A 22417-nucleotide genomic window follows, 5' to 3' on the forward strand; every position below is an offset into this window, starting at 1 on the left:
ACGTCAAACATGTGATGTCGGAGCACGGAAACTGGTCTGGGTTGATGGGAAGATATGCAGGGCCATACTGAGAAAAAATGAAACGGAGGTTCGTCTTTCAGCTGGATTACGTCTTTAACGTGAAGTGAAATGGTTTAAACCAGCTTGGAATGTTCAGACCCCGACTTTTCTAGCATTTGGTTATGTAGTCAGTTACCCACCTGCTGCCACAAGGGGGCGACAGAAACCACAGAGTCTTGTTTACGTTTGTTCTCAGTTTTATTAGTCATTGTTTACAGACGAAGCTACAACTAAAGACGTCTGAGCAGCGAGTCGTGGTAAACGCCATTGCACGCTGGGCACGTGCATTGGGATGCCCCCCCCCCCCCCCCCCCCCATAAAGTGATCAGGACGAGGAGGGGAAAAAATCCCAGCAATAAACTTTAAAGAACCAAGCCAATAGTTTCTGCCATGAATCAAGCTCCACGGACACAGTGATCTGTCGGGTTGAGTTAAATGCGCTCACAGCGGCCGCAGCAGCTTTTATTCTCCGGAGATACAACACTCTGAAAAGTGGAGATGTTTGACGTGAAATGGCTCACTGCATGCGTCCTGGCTTTCAGTGCAGTCACTCACACCGTTAAAGTGACTGAGCGGAATGGACTGGGATTTTTAGAGAATGTTTTACACTATTATGGTGAGAATAAATCAATTACAACGGAGAAGCTGGAAGATCTGCTGCTGTTGATCTCAACCAGAAGATCTGAGTCGGTAACTGAAGAAAATCCACTTCAAGACAAAGAGGTATGTTTTACTTTTTCACTTTTGTTCCATTTAGAAATGTTTATTTTGTTAAGAATTATTCCTGATCAGATGGACTGGTCTTTGTCATTTTTTCATTCTGTTTCCTTTTTTATAGTAGAAATAAATCATGAAACACTATCTTTATTGTTTATCAGCGAACATTTCTCATATTTTCCGTGTTTTTTCATTGCGTCTCATTTTTCACGTTTGTAGATCTGGTTAATGTAAGTTAAAGATAATTTGCTGAAGCAGAACATACAACAATGGGGAATAAAGAACCTTAACCTATGGGGTTCCCTCTAGTTTGTAGCCCACCTTGGACGCAATAAATACTCAATGAAGATTGGCATAGAAAGTTTGTGTATTAATGTGTTTCCAGTTTCTTATTAATTTCAGTTATCACTATACATAATAAATATCTAATTATAAAATGTTAACCATGTAAATTATGCTGTTTTGAGGGATTACAGGTTTTTGAAAGTCTATGGAAGCACATAGCTGTTTTAGCACAGTTCGGATTACCAAAACTCTTCTTTATTTGCTAAACTACAAGAATAATCAATTTTTTTTTCTCCTTTTTAAAGAGTTTTTTTTAGTTTCTTCAAATTTAAAAGATTACTTATGCTAACGATGCTTTGAAACAATTTGAGAGAGCCTAGAACAGAACTCCTTGTGACATGGAAAAATCAATAGAAATCAGCCAAGATATCAGGAAGCATATCAGTTCCAGAACAACAGCAAACGACCTTGTAAAGATGCTGGCTGAAGCTGATTAGAGTTTTATTATCCACAGCGAAACGGTTCCTTCACCGATATGGACTGAAAGGCCACTTAAAGAGGAATAAGCCATCATACTGTTTAGGACGGAGACAGGTTCTACATGCAAAAAGCAAAAGAACCATCAGCATGCTGGCTAAAGATGGAAGGTCATTCAGTGAGGGAGAAGCCGGAATACAAAAAGCCAAATAAAATTTGGCAAATACACCACAGGGACCAAGACCTTAATTTTTGGACTTATGTGTGGTCTGATGAAGCAAACATTTTAATGTTTGATCACTGTTGCATTTGGAAGACAAGAAGGCAGCTTCTAAGCCTGAGAACACCATCCCATCTGTGAAGTACGGGGCTGGCAGCATCATGCTGTGGGTTTTTCTTTTTTTTTTTTTTTTTTGCAGCTGGACAAATTGTTGAACTTAAGAAAATAGACAGCATCAAAAGGAAAGAACGTCATGTGGAAATATTGAAGCAAGATCTGAAGACAATGGCCAGGTAATTAAAGCCGAGGCACAGATGTGCCTTCCAAATGGACAAATTAGTGACAAAGTGGTTTAAGGACAACAAAGTCATTGTTTTGGAGTGACTACCACAAAGCCGTGATCTCAGTCTCATAGAAAAGTTGTGTATGACCTACAAAGCTGACTCGGTTACAACGGTTCCCTCTGAAGGAATTGGCTAAAATTCCAACAAACTGTTTTGTGAAGCATGTGGAAGGATCTCCAAAATGTTTGACTCAAATCATGCAGTTTTAGGGTCATTCTACGAAATATAGGGAAAGGTATTTAAACTTCTGAATTTGAAGATTGTAAAAATGGAATCACCCCAAAATACACAACCTGGCAAACGTTTTTGCTATTTATATCAAAAAACAGCCAAAGTTATGGTGAAGGAAAATGTTCAGGGACGTAGGAGAGCTGAATGAGCCTAATTTGAAACCTAAACATCTGTAAGAGACTGTTTTTGAGCTCAGTGTTCTGCTGTCCAATAGTCTGTTCCACATTTATTTTGGTTGTTCTATCATCCACCACTGAGACTAATAACAATGAATCATGATGGTGCGATATAGTGTTCATTAGGGTGGAAATAGAAACACTCCAAACAGCATGTAAGAAATGAAGTCTAATAACATCTCTGTGCCCCCCCCCCCCCCCCCCCAAGTGTCCCTCAGCGGAGCAGATTTTGTCCCACTTTGGCTTCAGTAATGTCACTGAGCTGACTGTGGAACATCTGGAGAGGATCTGTCCCGCTGTGTTGACCCAGGTGCTGCTGCCCTCCTGCCCCTACGTCAGTCCAATAACTGTGCCTGCTGTTGACTACTCTGGTGAGTTGCTTCATTTCAGCACCAGTGTGACTTTTATCAAGAAGACTTCACGAGATTAAATAATTAACAGATCGCAGCAGTTTACTGCCCTAAATTAGAGCTGTGGCAACACTTTTATCAAGAGTGACTCGTGGTAGATCCTTTTAAAGGTTACTGTGGAGGTTTTTTGCGCATATGCCCTGATTCTAAAAATGAATACAGGAGGATCAGGCAGAACACATCATCTTCCTTCTCGTCCTCTGCTCTAATAATAGGTCAAAGTCAGTAATAATATGAGTAGGTATTACGTATTTGTTACGAAACTAGAAATCTGCCTTTTTTTTTCAGGTCCTGCAGTCAGACTGTGGTTAGTGCTTTTGTAATTTTGTCCACCTGGGTGAGAGCAGATTAAAAACAGAAACATACGCTGACTTGCAAACGTATTCATGCCCCCTAGAGCTTTTTAACATTTTGTCATGAAACTACCAACAAGCTTCAGTGGATTTTATTGAAATTTTAAGTGATAGAGCAACACAGAGTTGTGTATAATTACAAACTGGAGGAGAATTGTTTTGCGAATAGAAATCTAAAAAAAATACTTTGCATTTGTATTCAATTCCCTTTATTATGATACCTGTAAACAAAAATCCAGGGCAACCTACTGTCTTCAGGAGTCCCAACATTTGTAATTCAGTCTCAATACAAATACAGCTGCCCTGTGAAGGTCTCGGAGAGAACATTAGTGAACAGAAAGCACAATGAAGACCAGGGTACACAGCTGACAGATCAGGGACACAGTCATGAACTTTAAAGCAGAACTGTGTAGAACAGTGGTAAAAAGAAAGAATATGTTGAAGGAGAGTCATAAGAAGCCCAGTGTAGTGTTTGCCACAAATATGTGGAAGAAGGTGCTTTATTCAGATAAGACCATAGCTGAACTTTCCAGCCTACATGCAAAATGCTGTGTGCAGCGGAAAATTAAATCTGCACCAAATCCTCGCTGTGAAACATGGTGGAACAACAGCATCATGCTGTGGGGGTGCTTTTCATCCGAAGGGACCGGAAAACTGGTTAGAGGTGATGGTTAGAAGAATGAGGCTAGATGCAGGTCCATCCTGGAAGGAAACCTGTTAGAAGTTGCAAAGACCTGACGGTGGGGTGGAGGTTCAGCAGGCGGTGTAGAGTGGGGAGAACCAGTATTTGATACACTGCTGATTTTGCAGGTTTCCCCACTTGCAAAGCATGTAGAAGTCTTTAATTTTTATCATAGGTGCTCTTCAAATGTGATTGACGGAATGTAAAACAAAAATCCAGAAAATCACGTTGTGTGATTTTTAAGTATTTCATTAACATTTATTGCAGGACATAATTATTTGATACATCAGAAAAACAAACGTATAAATATTTGGTACAGAAACCTTTGTCTCCAGTTACAGATATCAGACGTTTCCCGTAGTTCTTGATGAGGTTTGCACACACTGCAGCAGGGATTTTGGACCACTCCTCCACACAGCTCTTCTCCAGATCCTTCAGGTTTTGGGGCTGTCTCTGGGCAATATGGACTTTCAGCTCTCTCCAAAGATTTTTGATTGGGTTCAGGTCTTGAGACTGGCTAGGTCACTCCAGGACCTTAAAATGCTTCTTACAGAGCCACTCCTTAGTTGCCCTGGCTGTGTACTTTGGGTTGTTGTCATGCTGGAAGATCCAGCCACGACCCATCTTCAATGCCCTTGTTGATGGAAGGAGGTTGTTGGCTAAGATCTCCTGATACATGGCCCCATCCATCCTCCCACCAATAGAGTGCAGTCGTCCTGTCTCCTTTGCAGAAAAGCATCCCCAAACAATGATGTTTCCACCTCCATGCTTCACGGTAGCGATGGTGTTCTTGGGGTTGTGCTCATTCTTCTTCTTCCTCCAAACACAGCAAGTGGAGTTTAGACCAAAAAGCTCTGTTTTTGTCTCATCAGACCACATGACCTTCTCCCAGTCCTCCTCTGGATAATCCAGATGGTCATTGGCAAACCTCAGACGGACCCGGACGTACGCTGGCATGAGCAGGGGGACCTTACGTGCACTGCAGGATCTTAATCCATGGCGGCGTAGTGTGTTACTAATGGTCTTCTTTGAGACTGTGGTCCTAGATCTCTTCAGGTCATTGACTAGGTCCTGTTGTGTAGTTCTGGGCTGATCCCTCATCTTCCTCATGATCATTGATGCCCCACAAGGTGAGATCTTGCATGGAGCCCCGACTGAGGGAGATTGACCATCATCTTGAACTTCTTCCACTTTCTTCTAATTGCGCCAACAGCTGTTGTCTTCTCACCAAGCTGCTTGACTGTTTTCCTGTAGACCATCCCAGCCTTGCGCAGGTCTTATCCCTGATGTCCTTACACAGCTCTCTGGTCTTGGCAATGGTGGAGAGTTTGGAGTTTGTTTGTTTGATTGAGTGTGTGGACAGGTGTCTTTTATACAGATAACGAGTTCAAACAGGTGCAGTTAATACAGGAGTGGAGAACAGGAGGGAAGAACTAACAGGCCTGTGAGAGGTGGGATTCTTACTGGTTGTTAGGTGATCAAATACTTATGTCATGCAATAAAATGCTATTTAATAACTTACAAATCATAAAATTTTTTGTTTTACATTCCGTCACTCACATTTGAAGAGTACCTATGATGAAAATTAAAGACTTCTATATGATTTGCAAGTGGAAAAACCTGCAAAATCAACATTGTATCAAATACTTGTTCTCCCCACTGTGTGCATAACACAACATAATTAGAAAGTGACTAAAATAATTGTTTCTTTGTGTCAGAGGCTCAATTATGTAACTTATATTTTAATCTTTTTAAAAAAATCATATGTATCGTGTTGCTTTTGTTTAATGTTGACTGTCTTATGTTAGCGTCATCTAAGACTGTCCTGTCTCCATTAAAGTCAGTCATTGATTGTTGCATGATCCTAGCAGTCCGCATAATTTTCCATCTCCAAACAAATAGTATTCATTGAATTAAACCTTTTTCACAATTGGTTTTAATAGTAGAACAAAAACAGGATTTTGGTCGACATATCTATCACCAGTACCTCAAAACAGTTTTTAAAGTGTTTTAATATCCCAGTTGGAGTTGGAGTATAAATGACTCTGCCAGCCTGAGATGATTCATTTATGTAGGAGATATTGTGGGTTTTCTGCTGCTTCCTGTCGGCTTGATGAAGGTGAGATATAAATAAAACTGAATTGAATTGAATTGAGATGTGATTCTAGTTTGGTTAAGCCTGTTTCTCACACATACACACACACACACACACACTGTAGAGAAGGTAGACCCTTACCTAACTATGAAATTTCTAAAATCTCCCAACATTTCCAAATCCAGCAGAAAAGGCAGATGTCAATGGCTCAGAAGGATAAAAGACCAACTTTGCTGTACTTCCCTCAACCTTCCTGTTACCTGTTGTAAGCCTTGCTCTCTCCCTGCCTGAATGAATCTCAGATTTTTGTTAACTGTCCTTATGACTACATTTTAAATCACTTACTGACACTGAACTGAGTTAACTTTGAGTCTTCTTCCCTCAGTAGAAACGTCCACATAAAAGGCTGATGTTAACGGCTACATGGTGGTGCGTAGTTATAGTGCGTTTGCTGTGAGGAAAAGGGTTTCTCAATACATAGTTCTGAGTTTGTGTCCAGCCAGGTCAATCAAGCTAAAAACCATCTGATTTTGGTCCCTGTAACTTTCTCAGTGCATTTATACAATTTTGTGTTGCAGTCAAAATCACCTAACCTTAGACCAAGACCAGATCATACCATAACTTGGAGGGAGGCGGGACCAAGACCAAATCGATGAAAGATAATTTTCAAGATAACAGCTTTAGTCATAATAATATTGTCGATCTTACAAATATTTAAAGAAAATCCAGTGGCAGCTCATTAAAAAACTAACCTATAACAGGTTTTCAGACAAAGTTCACCTAACTTTTTCAGTTAGGTGAATCCAAACATTTATGTGAGCAGACACTGAACTACATACCACTTGTAACTGGTAACAAGCGATAAAAAGACAAACCAGAAAATTGCATGCATACAGCTGAATGGTAACTAACTCAACATTAGCTGCAAGCACAGTGAACTACTACCTATACTACTGGACTACATAACTAAATATATCACATTAATAAAATAATTCTGTCACATTGATGTTTTTAACCGCTCTTTCTCTTGTGACAGTGTGGGGTTATGGATTTCTGGCTGTAACCATAATCAACTTGGCATCTCTTCTTGGTCTGCTGCTGATCCCTTTCACTAAGAAGTCATATTTTCCCAAAGTGCTGACTTACTTTATTGGCCTGGCCATTGGGACTCTCTTCTCCAATGCTGTACTTCAGCTTATACCAGAGGTCAGTTAAGATCTAGAGTTGTACTTTATTTACTAGGTCAAGAAACTCAAAATTTAAATAGATATTTCTGGCTTTGTAATATAACTGAATACAAATCATTAATAAAGGCAGGAACATGTGGTTTATTAACTACTAAAATGCTCTTTTTTCATTCACAGGCTCTGGGTTTTGATCCTAAAGCAGACAACTATGTGGCAAAGGCAGTTGGCATATTTGGCGGATTTTACCTTTTATTTTTTGTGGAAAAGATACTGAAAATGTTTCTCAGGACTGACCATGAGGTAAGCTATAAAGAAATTAAAATTTTTCAGGTCAAAATGCTTCTTATTTGTTCCAGAGGGGTAATGCTCTTTATTAAGACTCCCAAATGGTCCCACAGTTAATAGTTATGGTTTTATGTTTGAATTGTAGTGTTTTTTATTTCTTTTCTGTAAATAATAATAATAGTATTACCGGATAAGGATTTTACACTATTTTTTGGGCTAGATTTGAATCTTAGAAAGAGAATAAAGCTAAACTCACAGAACCATTTTAAAATTAAAGACAAGGTCTAATATGTCACAATGTGATCTGTTCAGTCATCTTTTTTGGTAACTGATACATACATTTCAATGCAAAATTTATATTTTGACAAAACTTTGAATGTTTTGATGAGTTTTATTTTAGTGCTAATAAGCAAATGTTAGCATGTAAACCAAACTAACTAATTGTAATCAAGCTCAAAACTATATGTAGTTATATGAAAACTACTTATAATGTTCGTACATTGATTTGTCTCTGCCTTCTGTACATTTTTATTAAAATATTAGCTTCCTATGCTTAATAGACACATATATATCTCAGTTAAGACGCAGTAACTCTGGTGTTGTTTGCTAGCTCATCGGTTTCCATGGTTGTTAGGCTGCCGATCTTCAGTGCCACCTTCTTTACCAAATATGGTCACTTCTGGTTCTGAAGGAAGATAAAAAGTTTTAAGTTAATTATTTAATCCAGTCATTGTGACCCTGCATGAACAACAGAGGCCTAATTTCATCTGCTGCTGGAGACAGGGGTACGTCGAATGGAGTACGCTGCACTTTCTCCAGACCCGAATCCCTTAGCAAAACTATGGGATCAACTGAGTCCCCGTCTAGAGGCTCATAACCCAGTACCCCAGAACCTCAATGACCTGAGGGCTGCCCTTTAAGAAGAGTGGGATGCCATGCCTCAGCAAACAACAAGTAATTGTTTTCTGTAACAATTGTTAACCGCATGAGACGTCATTGTCAAGCTGTAATTGATGATCAAGGACACATGACATTTTATTAAGACAGTGACATTTTCTGTTGTGGTATACCCACCACTGTTGTTGGCTTTTGTTTCAACATGTTGTTTGGGATGAGGAAATCACCATTGCATGCTTCTACTTCTACTTACTTTCATGAAATAATATCACTGTAGTGTGAATTTTTTAAGTTTTCCAAAGATTCCACCCGAAAACCAAATATCCTTTTTGTGAGTACTGCATGTGAATGCAAAGCACATTACAATAACACAATAATTGCTAGATGTTGGTGCATAATAGTTAGCAAAACAGAGTTGCACATAATATTATTCCTTTTTTCTTTTTATTGTGTAACACAAGTGTAACAAGCTGAAGGTTAATTGGTTGGGCTATATGCTCAGGTAGCCACACTGCAGTCAGCTACTCAACAAACATGCAGCCTGTTGCTTGGCAGCCGGATGTTTTCTCATACCTGTACTGCTTTACAAGTTATTTCATTTTTGGCCTAATAGTTAGATTAATTTGTTATATAAAGTCTATGGTGCTGCTCAAGAGTGAGGACTTTACAAAATCTTTTAAAGCGCTTACCAGGCCTAAATTGTTGCACTTTAAAACCTAGAAGGTACATTTTTGGTCATGTTTTCAAGTATGAATGTTTTTCTGCTCAAAAACCATTTTGTATGTTGTCATGTAAAAGCATTATGTAATTGTACATGATAACATTTTTTTTTACTGGTAAAATATGACTTATTTTTCTTCTTTATTTGATGCATTTGTAACTTTCCACCTCCCAGAAAAATCCTCGCCACTTAATTTGTTTTAAAGACCAGAACCTACAAACTAACTGGCTTGTCCTTAACTTTACAACCGTCCATGCAACTTAGCGTTGCATGGACGGTTGTAAAGTTAAGGACAAGGACTTTACTCCTAAATAATTATTTCTGCTCATGGCAGATTAACCTAGAAAACAAAAGTCTTGTGCTCAGTTCTACAGTATCTCTTGAGTAGCTCACTCCTGAGATAAGATCATAAACACAGTTCGTTTAGTTGCAGGTATCTCGTGCCTGATAGAAAGCTGCTGTCAAAGACATTCTACTATCACAACTGACAGGATTTAATCACTGATATTAGGTTGTTTGTGTTATCCAAATAAACAGGAAAGACCAATATAAACTAGAGCAGGAGCGACTGCAGTGGCAATTTGACCACTTGCGCTACAAAAGATAAAAAAAAATTTTTAGGTCCCTTTTTTATATTCTCCACATAACATCAATATTTAGAATACAATCAGATAGTAGTCGTTTTTAACTGGATTTGCACACTGAGCTAATATGATTGTTTTTTTCTTAGTGTCATTTAGGGAATTATCAATGACAGAAGTCGTGGTTGTCTGTTTTGAGTACAGATCTTGTAATTATTTGTATTGGAACCGAGTCTGTCTCATCTGATGCGTTTTTCTGTTTTTTAAGCACGGCCACAGCCACTTCACTCCTGCAGACCCACCTCAGGAAAACCGTGTACAGAATGGAGATGCTTGGGGGAAAAAGGACTCTGTCGTTTTGACCAACATTACCACTGTAGCTACAGATAAGAGCAGCCCGGCCATTGAGCATCCGCATACAAATGTGACACCCTCTCAGGTACCATCTTACATTCATGTCATTTTTATTTAAAAAGCAATAATAAACAGCTTCACAGGTGACAAACAGGATTTGTAAATGTTAAGTGGAAATAAGCAGACATGAAATTCTCTGAAGTACAGATTCCTTAGCTTCAGTGTTGTCAGAAGAATGTCTTAGTTTTTACAGTTATGATATTATTTGCAACATTTATTTGTTATACTGATTAATTAGAAAAAGCTGTGAGTGACCTGTTTATTAGTCAGACTTCCTGCCCAGGAACCCAGGCTGCAGTCAGCTACTCAGATATCTCATTTGTAGCTTGTCAGCTTTAGTGTAAACATGTTATATTAAAAAGAATGATTCACTTTGTTCAGCTCAATTCAGTTTATTTATATAGCACCTATTCATAACACGTCATCTCACTTCACAAGGTCAATTTAATCAAATCATCCACATTCCAAGTCAAGTGCATACATTCCAGTTGATCCTATTTATCAAACAATGCAGTTAAATTCACTTTATTCATCATTTTGGTTAAATTGTTTTCCATCTAAGGAAATCCAGCAGACTGCATCATGTCAATGACTGGCAGCATTTACTCATCCTGGGTTAAACACTGAAAGACGGAGCCAAGTGTGCAAGTAAAGAGCAGTGCTCTTTACTTGCACAATTTAAAAAGAACATGCAGACTGTTTTACTAACATAAAGATGTAGACTTGAATTTTTTAGCCAATGGCAAACTGACACTATTACTGATGGCAGCTTCTCTGCAGCCTATTGCCTGGTTTTTGCATGTAAATTAATTACTATGTCATCTGCATGTAGGTTATGACCAGAGATGCTCCGTATTGCCAAAGGTATATTTGCTCATCCGCCTTCACACAGATGAACTCAGAGACATAACCCATTATTAATGGGTTGGGGTTAGTATGATGTTGGGGAGTTCATTTGTGAGGTCCAACACTGATGTTAGACAAGAAGTTCTGGTGCACAGTCTCTGCTCTAATTCATTCCAATCGTGTTCTGTCGGCTTGAGCTGAGGACTGTGTGCTCCCCACTCAAGTTCTTTTACACTAAACTTGCTCATTCATGTCTCAATCGACTTGTTGGTGCAAAAGTGTACAATTATGTTGGAAGAGGAAGGGGCCATGCTCAAAAATGTCTGGGTATGCTGCAGCATAAAGAGTTCTGTTCATTACACCACTGCTTCCAATGGTTTGCACTTTACTTGGTGATGTAAGGCTTGGATGAAGCTTTTGGTTCAGATTAGGTACAATATCACTAAGAGTTCACCCTGGACAATTTCGTTTTGAGGAAATTTCACGACTGGACTTCTTTAACTCACTGAGCTCCTCAGTGACCCTTTCTTTCTTATAAAAAGTTTGTAGAAGCTTTATGCATGCCTGGGTGGTGGATTTTATAAAGCTGTGGTCATGGAAGTGATTAGAACACCTGAATTCAATGATTTTTTTGGGTGACCTATTACTTTTATCCACATACTGTGTTGCAAGATAGCCAACTTTTTCTGTCTTGTAAGAAAAGGGAAAAATGTTGAAGCTGTCAGAAACAGGTGTGAGAGGGGCAGCATTACGCTACTCTGAGTTTCAATGGTCAGTGAAAACTGTGGTTATTCTCTCCTTATTCCTGACATTGCAGAACTTTAGCCTTGTTACACCTTGATAACAGTAACTGGGCCATTTCTAAGAGGGAGTCATTTATTGAGCTGTTCTCACTGATAACTGCAGATAGAGATGAGGTTAATGTGTAACAGTGATTTCTCTGTGATCACATGGTTTGTGGTTTCTAAAAGCATCTAAAGGCTGAATAAACATGAGCGCTAATGACAAAAATGATCAAGGAGAAAAACTGTAGGAACCCAATCCCCCCGTCATGGTAAAGGGGACCATTGTGTGACTTTTACACAAAGAGCCTTTGTTTGCCCATGGCTAGTATAATCTCCTTATTATCCCTTCAGAGGGACTCCAACCAAATGCCAAAAATTCTGTTTGTGTCTGTGCATTCTCTGACTTCCTGCAATCAACACTCGAGCCATTATTTTTCTAATGAAAAAGATCTGTTGCAAATGTGCCTTCTGCATTATTGTATAGTTTAGAATAATCAGTAGGTGCCACTCAAGGAATCACTTTTTTTTCCCTCTAACTTGTTATAGTGGCAGAAAATCTACAACAACAGGCAGTGGTCAGGTCATTGAAAGGCATTGTTTGACTGTGTTCTTTATTTTACTGGTTAAAGTGAACTTTAGCATGTTAGCTTTTTCACTGATTCCATATGTTTGCTTTGACATAACCAAACACAAGCATTGCCTGCATGTCCTTAACCTGCATATCACTGCTCCAGGACGCCCAGGTGTCTGATTCGATGTGCCACTGGCTGCGTGGGAAGCGCATCACCAGCATCAAGACAGTGGCCTGGATGATATCTCTGAGTGATGCTTTGCACAACTTCATCGACGGTCTGGCCATCGGCGCTTCGTTCACCGTATCCGTTCTGACAGGGTTCAGTACGTCCACCGCCATCTTCTGTGAGGAGTTTCCCCATGAGCTGGGTGAGTGATACTGACTGTGAGAACTCATGAAGGCAGGGTATTAAGGACTCCTTCTGTTAACTACAGCCCAAAATTAACATCTTAAATTCTAATCAAATTATAAAAGATCTCTGATTGAGCCACTTTACCCCTCTCCTCCACAGCACATTGCATGAATATTCATATCCCAAGAAAAATGATGCATGGTTTTCGGTGTTCTTTTTCCCCAAATAGAAATATAAACAGTGTGCCGTGCATTTGATTTCAGCCCTCTTTCCTCCATTACCTGTAAATAAAATCCAGCGCACCCAATTGCCATCAGACATCCCCCAGTTAGTGAATAAGAATACTGTTCAGTCCATCATCTGAAAACAAACATGGTCGTCCACCCAAAGTGACAGGCCAGGCAACACAAGCAACCAAGAGGTCCATGCTAACTCAGAAGGAACTGCAGAGATCTCCCACCTGAGCTGTGGGAGAATCTGTGTACAGGACAATTGTTAGCGGGGCTCTCCACAAATCTGACCTTTGTGGAAGGTTGACAAGAAGAAAGCCATTGTTGTCAAGTCCAGTTTGTCACATAGCCATGTATTGGATACAGCATGTCAACATGTGAAAGAAGATGCTGTAGTCAGATGAAACCAAAACTGAACTTTCTAGACTGCGTGCTTTATGCTTGGTGGAAATCTGACACTTCACATCACCCTACACGTCCTATGTTCAAGGTGCAAGCTGGTGGCAGCATCATGCCGTAAGAATGCTTTTCTTCCGGGACAGGAAAAGTTGGTCAGACGGGATGGTAAAATTTATTTTTGTATCCCCCAGTAGAGTGGAACACACTCTACCGGGGGCCCTTTATTAGGGGTCATCCGATCTTGGTACAAAAACAAGTTCGGTTTGCATTGCCGGCATTAAGTCGAACCTGTTCCTGGTGCATGTTGGTCTCTGGCAGGGCTGCCCTTTGTCACCGGTCATATCTCTATATTAATTATTATATTATTGTTATAGGGGGAGGATCCCTGCACGATCAAGCCTGTAACATTTATCAATTCACTGTTCATTGTTCGGAGAATATCTCTCCTTTCTCTCGGTCTTTCCTCCATCATCTCTGTTTAAGATATTCGTATGCTCACTAAAAGTCCTTCTCACTACTCTTAACAGTTCCTAATGTTGGAGCTCTCTTAAGGCCCAAGGTGCTTTGTGAATAACTTTTATCTTAACGAGGCAAAATTCTACGAAAAATCTTAGAATTTGAGTAATTCTAAGATTTTTCTTAAAATGATGTCACTAGGAGTTACTTTTAGTCTTAGGATTCTTTGCTACAATGGAGTAGCTTAGATCAAAGCTAAATGTATTTCAGTGGCCCAATCAAAGTCCAGACGTAAAGCAAAGTAAGAAACTGGTGAGACTTGAAAAATAATGTTCACAGTTGCTCTCCATCCAATCTGACTTGAATTGATAAAAAGTTAGAAAACTTTCCAGTCCCTAGATGTATAAAGCTGAGAGCCATACCTAAAAAGAATAGTAGTTCTAACTGAAGCAAAATGTGGTTCTACAAAATATTGCCTCTGGGAGGATGAATACAAACACATTTCAGATTTGTATACCTAAATTTTTTTACTTTCATCATTATTCACTGCTTTGTGTACGTTGAGGTTGAGTGGTGACAAAATGTGAGGGATGTGGTAGGGTGTGAATACTTTTTGCGTGGTATTACGCCTGTTTCAATCAGTTATGTTTCTGATTTCTTTACGGTGCCGTTTAGCTGACAACTTGGTTGAGGTCAGAAGAAGCAGCAAAGTTGTGCTTTTTTCTATGCAGCTGGTTTTAAATCTGTGTTTCCTTCTCTGCAGGGGACTTTGTTATCCTGCTGAATGCTGGAATGAGCATCCCTCAGGCCATTTTCTTCAACCTGCTGTCATCAATGTCCTGTTATATCGGCCTTGTGTTTGGTATCCTGCTTGGAAGCAACTTTGCCCCGAATGCTATCTTTGCCATCGCAGGAGGAATGTTCCTGTATATTGCACTAGCAGACATGGTGAGTTTGTCTTCTGCTCATGTCTGAACATAGGAATAGACAAAATTCCTCCATGTTCTGTTTTACATTGTCTGACACTTAAACTGACTGATTCCTATTTAAGACAGTTAAAGTTAGTCATCTAAGCTAATTGTTTTAACTTATTTCTTTCTTAAGCATCATTTTGCCAGCTGTTTTGACTGTGAAAGCTCTTTGTTAACCCAAGTCTTGGCAGTCATTTGAAATAGATTCCTGAAGTTAATCAGAACCTATTGTGTATAAGGTGCTTTGCTGTTTTTAAAGCTTGTAGTGCTGCCCCCACGTGGTAACATTTCAGACCTATAATTCAGGTAAAAGCAAAATGTTTGATTTCTTGTGACAAGTTGCATAAAAAAGTAGAAAACATGTCTCTCTCCTCAGAGTGGTTCACATTAAAAAAATTTACAGTTCTGCAAGATGAGAAGTATCTGGTTTGGTTTCTGAACCATAAAGATTGATATATCCTGTGGGAAAGATAATAAATCTGCAGTCCTGAGAAAACCTTTGCTCCCTGATATGGCTGAAACTTTGACCTGTTTTTGACTCCTAACAAGTCGGTTTCTATATTTAACACACAAAGATGACTGCTGTGCTATCAGTCCATTCTAAGAAACGTTTCATTAACTGTTAATAGTAATGCTTGTTTTTCTCCATTTCAGTTCCCAGAAATGGATAGTATAGCAAGGGAACAACGGGAAATTTCAAGCAAGATCATCTTCTTTCTGATCCAGAACGGCGGGCTGCTGTCCGGCTTCACCATCATTCTGATGATCACTATGTTTGCAGGGAACATAAACTTGGGATAGAAGGGAAAAGAAACACTCACACGTTGCCTTTGTTTCTGCTCACACAGGTTGGGCTGAAAGTGAATGTAAAGGGAAAGTTTTGTATGAACTAAACCAAGTGGACTATCAATTTAGTGAAACGTTTACTCCACTTTTATAAAATCTTTAAAATCAGTGACATTTATCTTAGAAAAACAATAAATTATTTTTACTCTTCATTTGTGAAAGGGTTTCCATTTCCTTCATGTGTGTTACATAATCTTTAATAAAAATGGATTTTTATCTCTGCTTCATACAGTTCTATCAAGCCATGAACCCTATTCCTCAACATCCTTTGTAGTCTCTTATTTATTTGATTTCTTTGCAGTTGACATAAATTAAAAAATAAATCTATACATCTATAAATCTATGCTTTAAATGTGCAAAAATACTAAGTGTTGCAAATCTGTTACACAAATGCTGCAAGTGCGTATCGTTTTTTATAATGGAGTTTCCACATATCATGTAGCGACCATCAGATTTCTGCTCTTTATTCGCTTCTGGGTTCGGGAGGATCCAGATTCTAACGCACTTACACAATGTCCAGACTGGGAAATAAGTTGGGGGTCCTCCTATTTATTGAACAACTTTTAAATTAACGATAATCCAGCATCCAAAGTGGCGGTCTGGGATAGTAGGTAAGATTGATAGCAGATTGTGGTAAGTGTGGGGTAAAGTAGAGCCTAACCAGCATGACCAAGAGAGCGGTAAAAACCGTATGACCTTCCCTAACCCAATGCTTCTGCCTTCTCAGGTCTGCACATATAGAAATTTCCCCTCCACACCGCCACCAGTGGTCGAGCAAAATATAAGTCAGTGTGTCAACCTACATGCAAACAAACAAACACTACCAACCAAACTAAATAAAATAGATCAAACTATACCCAAACACCAAGAACTATAAATAAGTGGTTTACATTCAATTATGTTTGAAGAACTGTTTATATTCACAACATGTGCTAATTTTACACAGCTTGACCTAACCCCTGGAGCAAACCTAGCTTTTACAGGTATTTTTTTTTTTTTTTTCAACAAAACTGCCACTCACAATATGGCTTCTCTGTTAACATAGGATCCGGGAAGTTCATTAGGCATCTATCTATCTATCTATCTATCTATCTATCTATCTATCTATCTATCTATCTATCTATCTATCTATCTATCTATCTATCTATCTATCTATCTATCTATCTATCTATCTATCTATCTATCTATCTATCTATCTATCTATCTATCTATCTATCTATCTATCTATCTATCTATCTATCTATCTATCTATCTATCTATCTATCTATCTATCTATCTATCTATCTATCTATCTATCTATCTATCTATCTATCTATCTATCTATCTTAAACTAAACTCAACTAAACTAAACTAAAAACTACACATCTAGCCAGGTATATCCTCAACGTCCACACTCCAGTCCGGTGGGTGGCGGTAAATACACATTAAGCAGCGTCACACCGCCAGCTAAATTGCAAAATAAGAAGAAGCATGTCCATGTAAAGGAGCAGTTAGACGAAGGCAGGCTGCAGGAGATTCAAATACCAGATTTGGGTATCACCACAAAGTAAATGGTGTTATTTTACTATAATGGTTTTATTTGGCCTCAGAATCTGATTGCGTAGCTGTAGCTTTGTGATGTTAGCGTTGATGTTAGCTAATGTGAGCTAACTGTATGCATCATCTGACTGTTTAGGTTTGATGTTAGAGGATTACATGTAATTATGTGGAAAGTGAATGTTCCTTGTTTTGACTAGTAGTTATAGGGCTGTAACTGGAGGTCATTATGGCTAAAGGGCGATTTAAGTTTATATGTTAATTTTAATTTAGCATAGCTCAAAGTGTCGTTTTAGGGTAATTTCTGGCGCCGTAAAACGACTAAAGTAAATTTACAAGTATGTATAATATTTATGGTGATACTGTACCTCATTTCAAAAAATAAATCCTATTTCTATCAACCACAATTACTTACCAGCACGTTAAGTATGTATGAATTGTTGTTAAACACTGTATAAACTTAAAGTTTCTACTAAATTTATTCCCTGCTAAAACAAAATAACTAATCTCTCAACAGCAAAAAATTTAAAAAATTTTTTTTCCACAAAATGCATTCATTGCTTTTTAGTGACTTTTATTTTCAAAATTTCAGAGTTTAAAAGTGGTTTAAAAAAAAAAAAAAACATTTTAGGGGTTTTTCTGTTACCTTGAGAGACAGGCAAACTTTCATGAGAAGTGTGTTTACAGTAAGCATATTTTCAGGCAGGTTCTTTTGGTCTGTCAGGTTATTGTTGCCCTACACAAATCAGGTTTTCCTTCTTTTTTTTAAAGATATTTTCTGGCACTAGTGCCCTTTACTGAAGCTCTGCCTCTCCCCCACCTGTTTCTGTGCACTGCTAGTCAGCTGGCTAAAACAAGGTTACTGCAGGTTCCCTTCGCTTTCAAGAAAGACAGATTTGCTGCTTGGAAATGTTTCTGGTTGCAAAACTAAAACAGTACCATCCATCACTATTTAAGGAACATTTCCAAACTGCAGTTGACAACAACAATAAGCAGCCAGTTAATTAACCATTCAGCTGCAGTAAGCAATGTGCCGAGCCGGGGGGCCAACTAATTAGCCAGCTAATATCACCTTGCAAGACCTCGTATGTTACTCTATAAAAGCAGAAAGCCAAAAATGTTCCATGTTGTGCACAAAATGCAGATTTAATGGAAAAATACTACTATGTAGTCTATATTTTGACTAAAGACATTTAAAGAAAAAAAATATAGATAGCATTATTACTGTAATAGTTGTTATGTATAAGTAATACCATTTTAGCAGCATAGGAATTATTGCTGCTTTTGTTTTAAATAAAAGTAATTAGACCCCGTTATACATTTTTGTTCTCGTATACATTTTTGTGTTAGTACCATAATGTTTTGGCTAAAGGTCATTATATGGTTAGAATCTCATACCGACCCATGCCTGTCTGTAACATTGTTCTGACATACATCAGCTGAAGAATCATCAAAGTATATCTATTACAACCTTTTAGAAAGGACCATCTTTCAACATTGAAATGTTGTATTTTAATGGCTTTTATTTTCTTCTTTATTAAATTTTAAACATGATCTTTGCTGTGTTAAGTAAAACCACACCACCACTATTTGTTGATTAGGGACTTATTTTACTGTTTTTTTTGTTTTGTTTTTTACTTAAATAAGATGTTCTTTGTATGCATGTGGTAGATTCTCATGGTATGGAAACCTTCAGTAAAACAGTCATGGTTTCCTAGCATCATGATATTTGCACAAACATATGAATGTTATTTATTTTCTTTTTAGCACAAACGCAACAGTTATTAATTCCAGGTATATTAATGGTATTCATAACATTTATTTTGTGGAATTTGAACAACCAAAACAACACCAATTCAATAACCACCTGCTAGGTTTAGTTGTAGTTATCAAGTACTCACTGTACAGAATATTTTTACTTTTATAGGGATGCTTTTTACAGAGTATCCCATCTATAAGCTAGTATTAGCTGGTTGATTAGTTAGGCAATCAGCTCTGGTAGCCAGCCTTTCAGACATGTCACTCGGAGCTTCCCAACTGTAGTTGTAAAACAGCATTATCTTAACTGCTGTAGTGTGCATGGGGCCTTAAACAGAACAGTTTTGTTGCATTTTTACTGTTCATGTCCATTAACAGCACGATTGAAAAACAGGTTCCAGTGTGTAAGGGTTTTAAAAACCTTCCAGTCTCCATTGTTGTGTACACAGATAAACCAGAATCTTCCTGTATGGAGAAGTCCTGGCACATGCGCGGTATGACTACAATCATTAGAAATGAATGCGTGCAAGCACAGCATAACGGAAGCTGACCAGTTTAAAACCCACAGAAGATCATATCGGACTCTTGAATATAACTGGTTCTCCTTTAAAATGTTCATTTTTGTTTGTATCCATGCGCATGTTAAGTTTCAAAGAACATACACTGTTCTTACTGTTTCTACTAGTGTGTTGGGCACAAAGGTCACACTTAAAACACTTTCATGTACACCTGTTAACAGAAACTGAAAAACAATCCAGTTGTTTTAATGGATTATAGTCAGGTGCACAGTGATGGGGGGTTCTCCCGTTTTATTTTCTTTCCATACCATGATTGTCCAAGGTTTTTGCAACTGGAAATATTTATAAACATTCAAATGTCTTTGTCTTGTTAGTGAGGAAACAGTGGAGCAGCCTTGTTTCAGTCTGCTGACCCCAGTAACACACAAAAAGAACACACAGTTTTACTCTATTCCATTCAGCCAGAGAGAACTCTAGTCACTCCCAATCTTTACTGGTTTTGACAAAATCCTTACTACCAGTAACCAATCTATGCCTAGTTCTGAGCCATTTAGCATTTTCACATGTGAGCCTGGCATCCACCTGTCTGATAAAATTGGTTAAGTTATAACTTAAAATATAATAAAAGCTTTTTGAATTTTTTTTATAAATACTGAAGTTGATTATTTTAAGCTAGCGTTCTGTTGTACTTCTGGGCTGGAATAATTCTAATTAATCTAGTTTACCACTTTTAACATTTTGCCTTTCTGTTTTATCGACCAGCTGAGCCATGGCCAACATTCAGATCAGAAAGTACCGAGATGAGGACTCTGAGGCTGTAAAGGAGCTCTTCACCTCAGGGATGAATGAGCATCTACCTTCGTCCTTCATGCACGTCATGAAACAGCCCCTGACCCAGATGCTGCTCATGTGCACGTTCTGCTCATTGATGGCCAGCTCCAAGTCCTTCCTGCTGCCCGTCCTGGCAGTCACCCTCCTCCTGGCCGGAGTCCGGCAAATGATTGCCTACATATTCAACAAACACATAGAGGCCTCCTTGAAGAATGACCTCAACAACATTGGCGAGACTTACCTGAATCGTGAAGATTCATGTTTCTGGGTGGCTGAAAGTGACGGCCAGGTGGTCGGGACAGTAGCATGTCTCCCCGCTGAGGATGCACCTGAGTTTTTGGAGCTGAAACGTATGTCTGTTTGTCGCAGTCACCGGGGGATGGGCATCGCTAAAGCTCTCTGTCGGACAGTAGCGGATTTTACTCTGGACAGAGGTTATCCTGCTGTCACCCTCTACACCTCTATGGTCGCAACTGATGCTCAGAAACTGTATGAACACATGGGTTACAAGAAGATAAGGCAGTTTCTTTTACCTGAGTTTTTTGCCAAAATTATCAACTTCACTCTGATTGAGTACAGACTTAATTTAGAGGAAGAGAAATAAAGCTAGTGAAACCAACAGACTCTTTAAAACTAACTTATCATATTTGTACTTAGTTTATTTGATCTTTTTTCGCCTACCGTTGTTACTTTCTCTGCATAGGTCAGGCATGTAGCACGTTTTCTACTGTTTTTCATCCATCTAAAAATCTCAAACAATAAACTTTGAAGGTTTTTGTCTTTTCCATTTGTCCTGTTTTAACTCGTTTTAGATCTTGGACAGGAGGAAAATTAAGTCAGTTGAAAGAGCATGCATAAGTTGAAAACACACATGTACAGTTGAACTGTTTCATGTCACATTGCAACCACAAGCTTCGTTGTTTTCAGAATCCGCTTTGTTTTTGCCAGGTTTGTGCACACAAACAAGGAATTTGACTCCGGTACACTTTGTTCTCAGTGAATATTTAATTTTTATTGTTTTCAATATAAATTGAAATAAAATATATTTAAAATACACATACACTACCGATCAAAAGTATTAGAACGCCTTTCTCATTTAATGGTTTTCTTTATGTTTATGACTACATCGTACGTAGATTTTCACTGAAGACGTCAAAACAGAGAGTGAACACATGGAACCTCTGAGTTCTTTCAAGACTCTTTGGAAAACCATTTCAGGCGACCACCTCATGAAGCTCAGGAGGAGAATGGTAAGAGAGCAAAGCAGTTATCAAAGCAAAGGGTGGCTATTTCTAAGAATCTACAATATAAAAATATTTAGAATTATTTCACACTTTTTGTTTACTATGTAATTCAATATGTGTTCATTCCCAGTTTGGTTGTCTTTGGTTAGAATCTACAATGTAAATAGTCATCAAAATAAAGAAAACCATTAAGTGAGAAAGTGAATCTAAAACCTTTGACCGGTAGTGCATGTACACAAGTGACTCTACAATAGCATATAATGTGAGATAAGTCCAAGTATGCATAGTGTTCTGGAACTCTGTCAAGTGTTCATCAAAGAAACAGTCTGGGGGAAGATGGCTGGTTTTAGCAGACTGCCCTCTGTAGTGCCAACCTGAAGGTAAAAGCCTAAACAGTTTGTGTGCAGGGTGTGGGGGGTCTGCAGAGATTTTAGCGGCCCTTTTCCTGAACCTAGACCTGTATAAGTCCTGGATAGAAAGGAAGGTCATCCCTGATGATTCTCTCTGCAGACCTGATTGTTCGTTGCAGTCTGGACCTGTCCTGTTATGTGGGTCCAAACCACACTAAGATGGACAAAGACAGGACAGATTAAATTATGGCAGTGTAGAAGATGACCAGCAGCTCCTGTGGAAGGTTGAACTTCTTGAGTTGCCTCAGGAAGTACAGTCTCTGCTGGGCCTTCTTTCGAACAGTTCTAGGTGGTTCTGACCACACCAGTGTACCAACCGATTCTCCTCCTGTCTGTATACAGAGTCATCACTGTCCTGGATCAGTCTAATAATAGTGGTGTCATTTGCAAACTTGAGGAGTTTAACAGACGGGTCCGCTGAGGTACAGTCATTTGTGTAGAGGGAGAAGAGGATTAGGGAGAGAACACACCCCTGGGGGGCGCCAGTGTGTTTTATAGGGATGTCACGCAATAGACCAAAGTAGTG

The 22417-nt window shown here is 38.7% G+C and overlaps 2 protein-coding genes across 2 annotated transcripts; both read left to right on the forward strand.

Moving 5' to 3' along the window:
- Nucleotides 1-375: 375 nt before the first annotated feature.
- On the forward strand, nucleotides 376-15810 carry slc39a8 (solute carrier family 39 member 8). The gene is made up of 8 exons (XM_047345057.1): nucleotides 376-783; nucleotides 2719-2881; nucleotides 7087-7256; nucleotides 7415-7537; nucleotides 9990-10160; nucleotides 12501-12708; nucleotides 14541-14725; nucleotides 15403-15810. Exons 1-8 carry the CDS (start codon nucleotides 559-561, stop codon nucleotides 15547-15549), a joined length of 1392 nt encoding a protein of 463 aa, XP_047201013.1. The 5' UTR covers nucleotides 376-558; the 3' UTR covers nucleotides 15550-15810.
- Nucleotides 15811-17005: 1195 nt separating this feature from the next.
- Nucleotides 17006-21020, forward strand: LOC124855633 (probable N-acetyltransferase camello). The gene is made up of 2 exons (XM_047345620.1): nucleotides 17006-17140; nucleotides 20169-21020. The coding sequence occupies exon 2, from the start codon at nucleotides 20176-20178 to the stop codon at nucleotides 20839-20841; it is 666 nt and encodes a 221-aa protein (XP_047201576.1). The 5' UTR covers nucleotides 17006-17140; nucleotides 20169-20175; the 3' UTR covers nucleotides 20842-21020.
- Nucleotides 21021-22417: the final 1397 nt, after the last annotated feature.

The sequence above is a fragment of the Girardinichthys multiradiatus genome, chromosome 19 (assembly GCF_021462225.1).
Source record: "Girardinichthys multiradiatus isolate DD_20200921_A chromosome 19, DD_fGirMul_XY1, whole genome shotgun sequence".
Lineage (NCBI taxonomy): Eukaryota > Metazoa > Chordata > Actinopteri > Cyprinodontiformes > Goodeidae > Girardinichthys > Girardinichthys multiradiatus.

Excerpts from the sequence above, each read along its gene's own strand:
- slc39a8 (XM_047345057.1), top strand. The coding sequence starts at position 559 with ATGTTTGACGTGAAATGGCTCACTGCATGCGTCCTGGCTTTCAGTGCA. Across the intron at positions 7,257-7,414 it reads TACTTCAGCTTATACCAGAG|GCTCTGGGTTTTGATCCTAA; the intron begins GTCAGTTAAGAT and ends TTTCATTCACAG. Across the intron at positions 12,709-14,540 it reads GGAGTTTCCCCATGAGCTGG|GGGACTTTGTTATCCTGCTG; the intron begins GTGAGTGATACT and ends CCTTCTCTGCAG.
- LOC124855633 (XM_047345620.1), top strand. The coding sequence starts at position 20,176 with ATGGCCAACATTCAGATCAGAAAGTACCGAGATGAGGACTCTGAGGCT.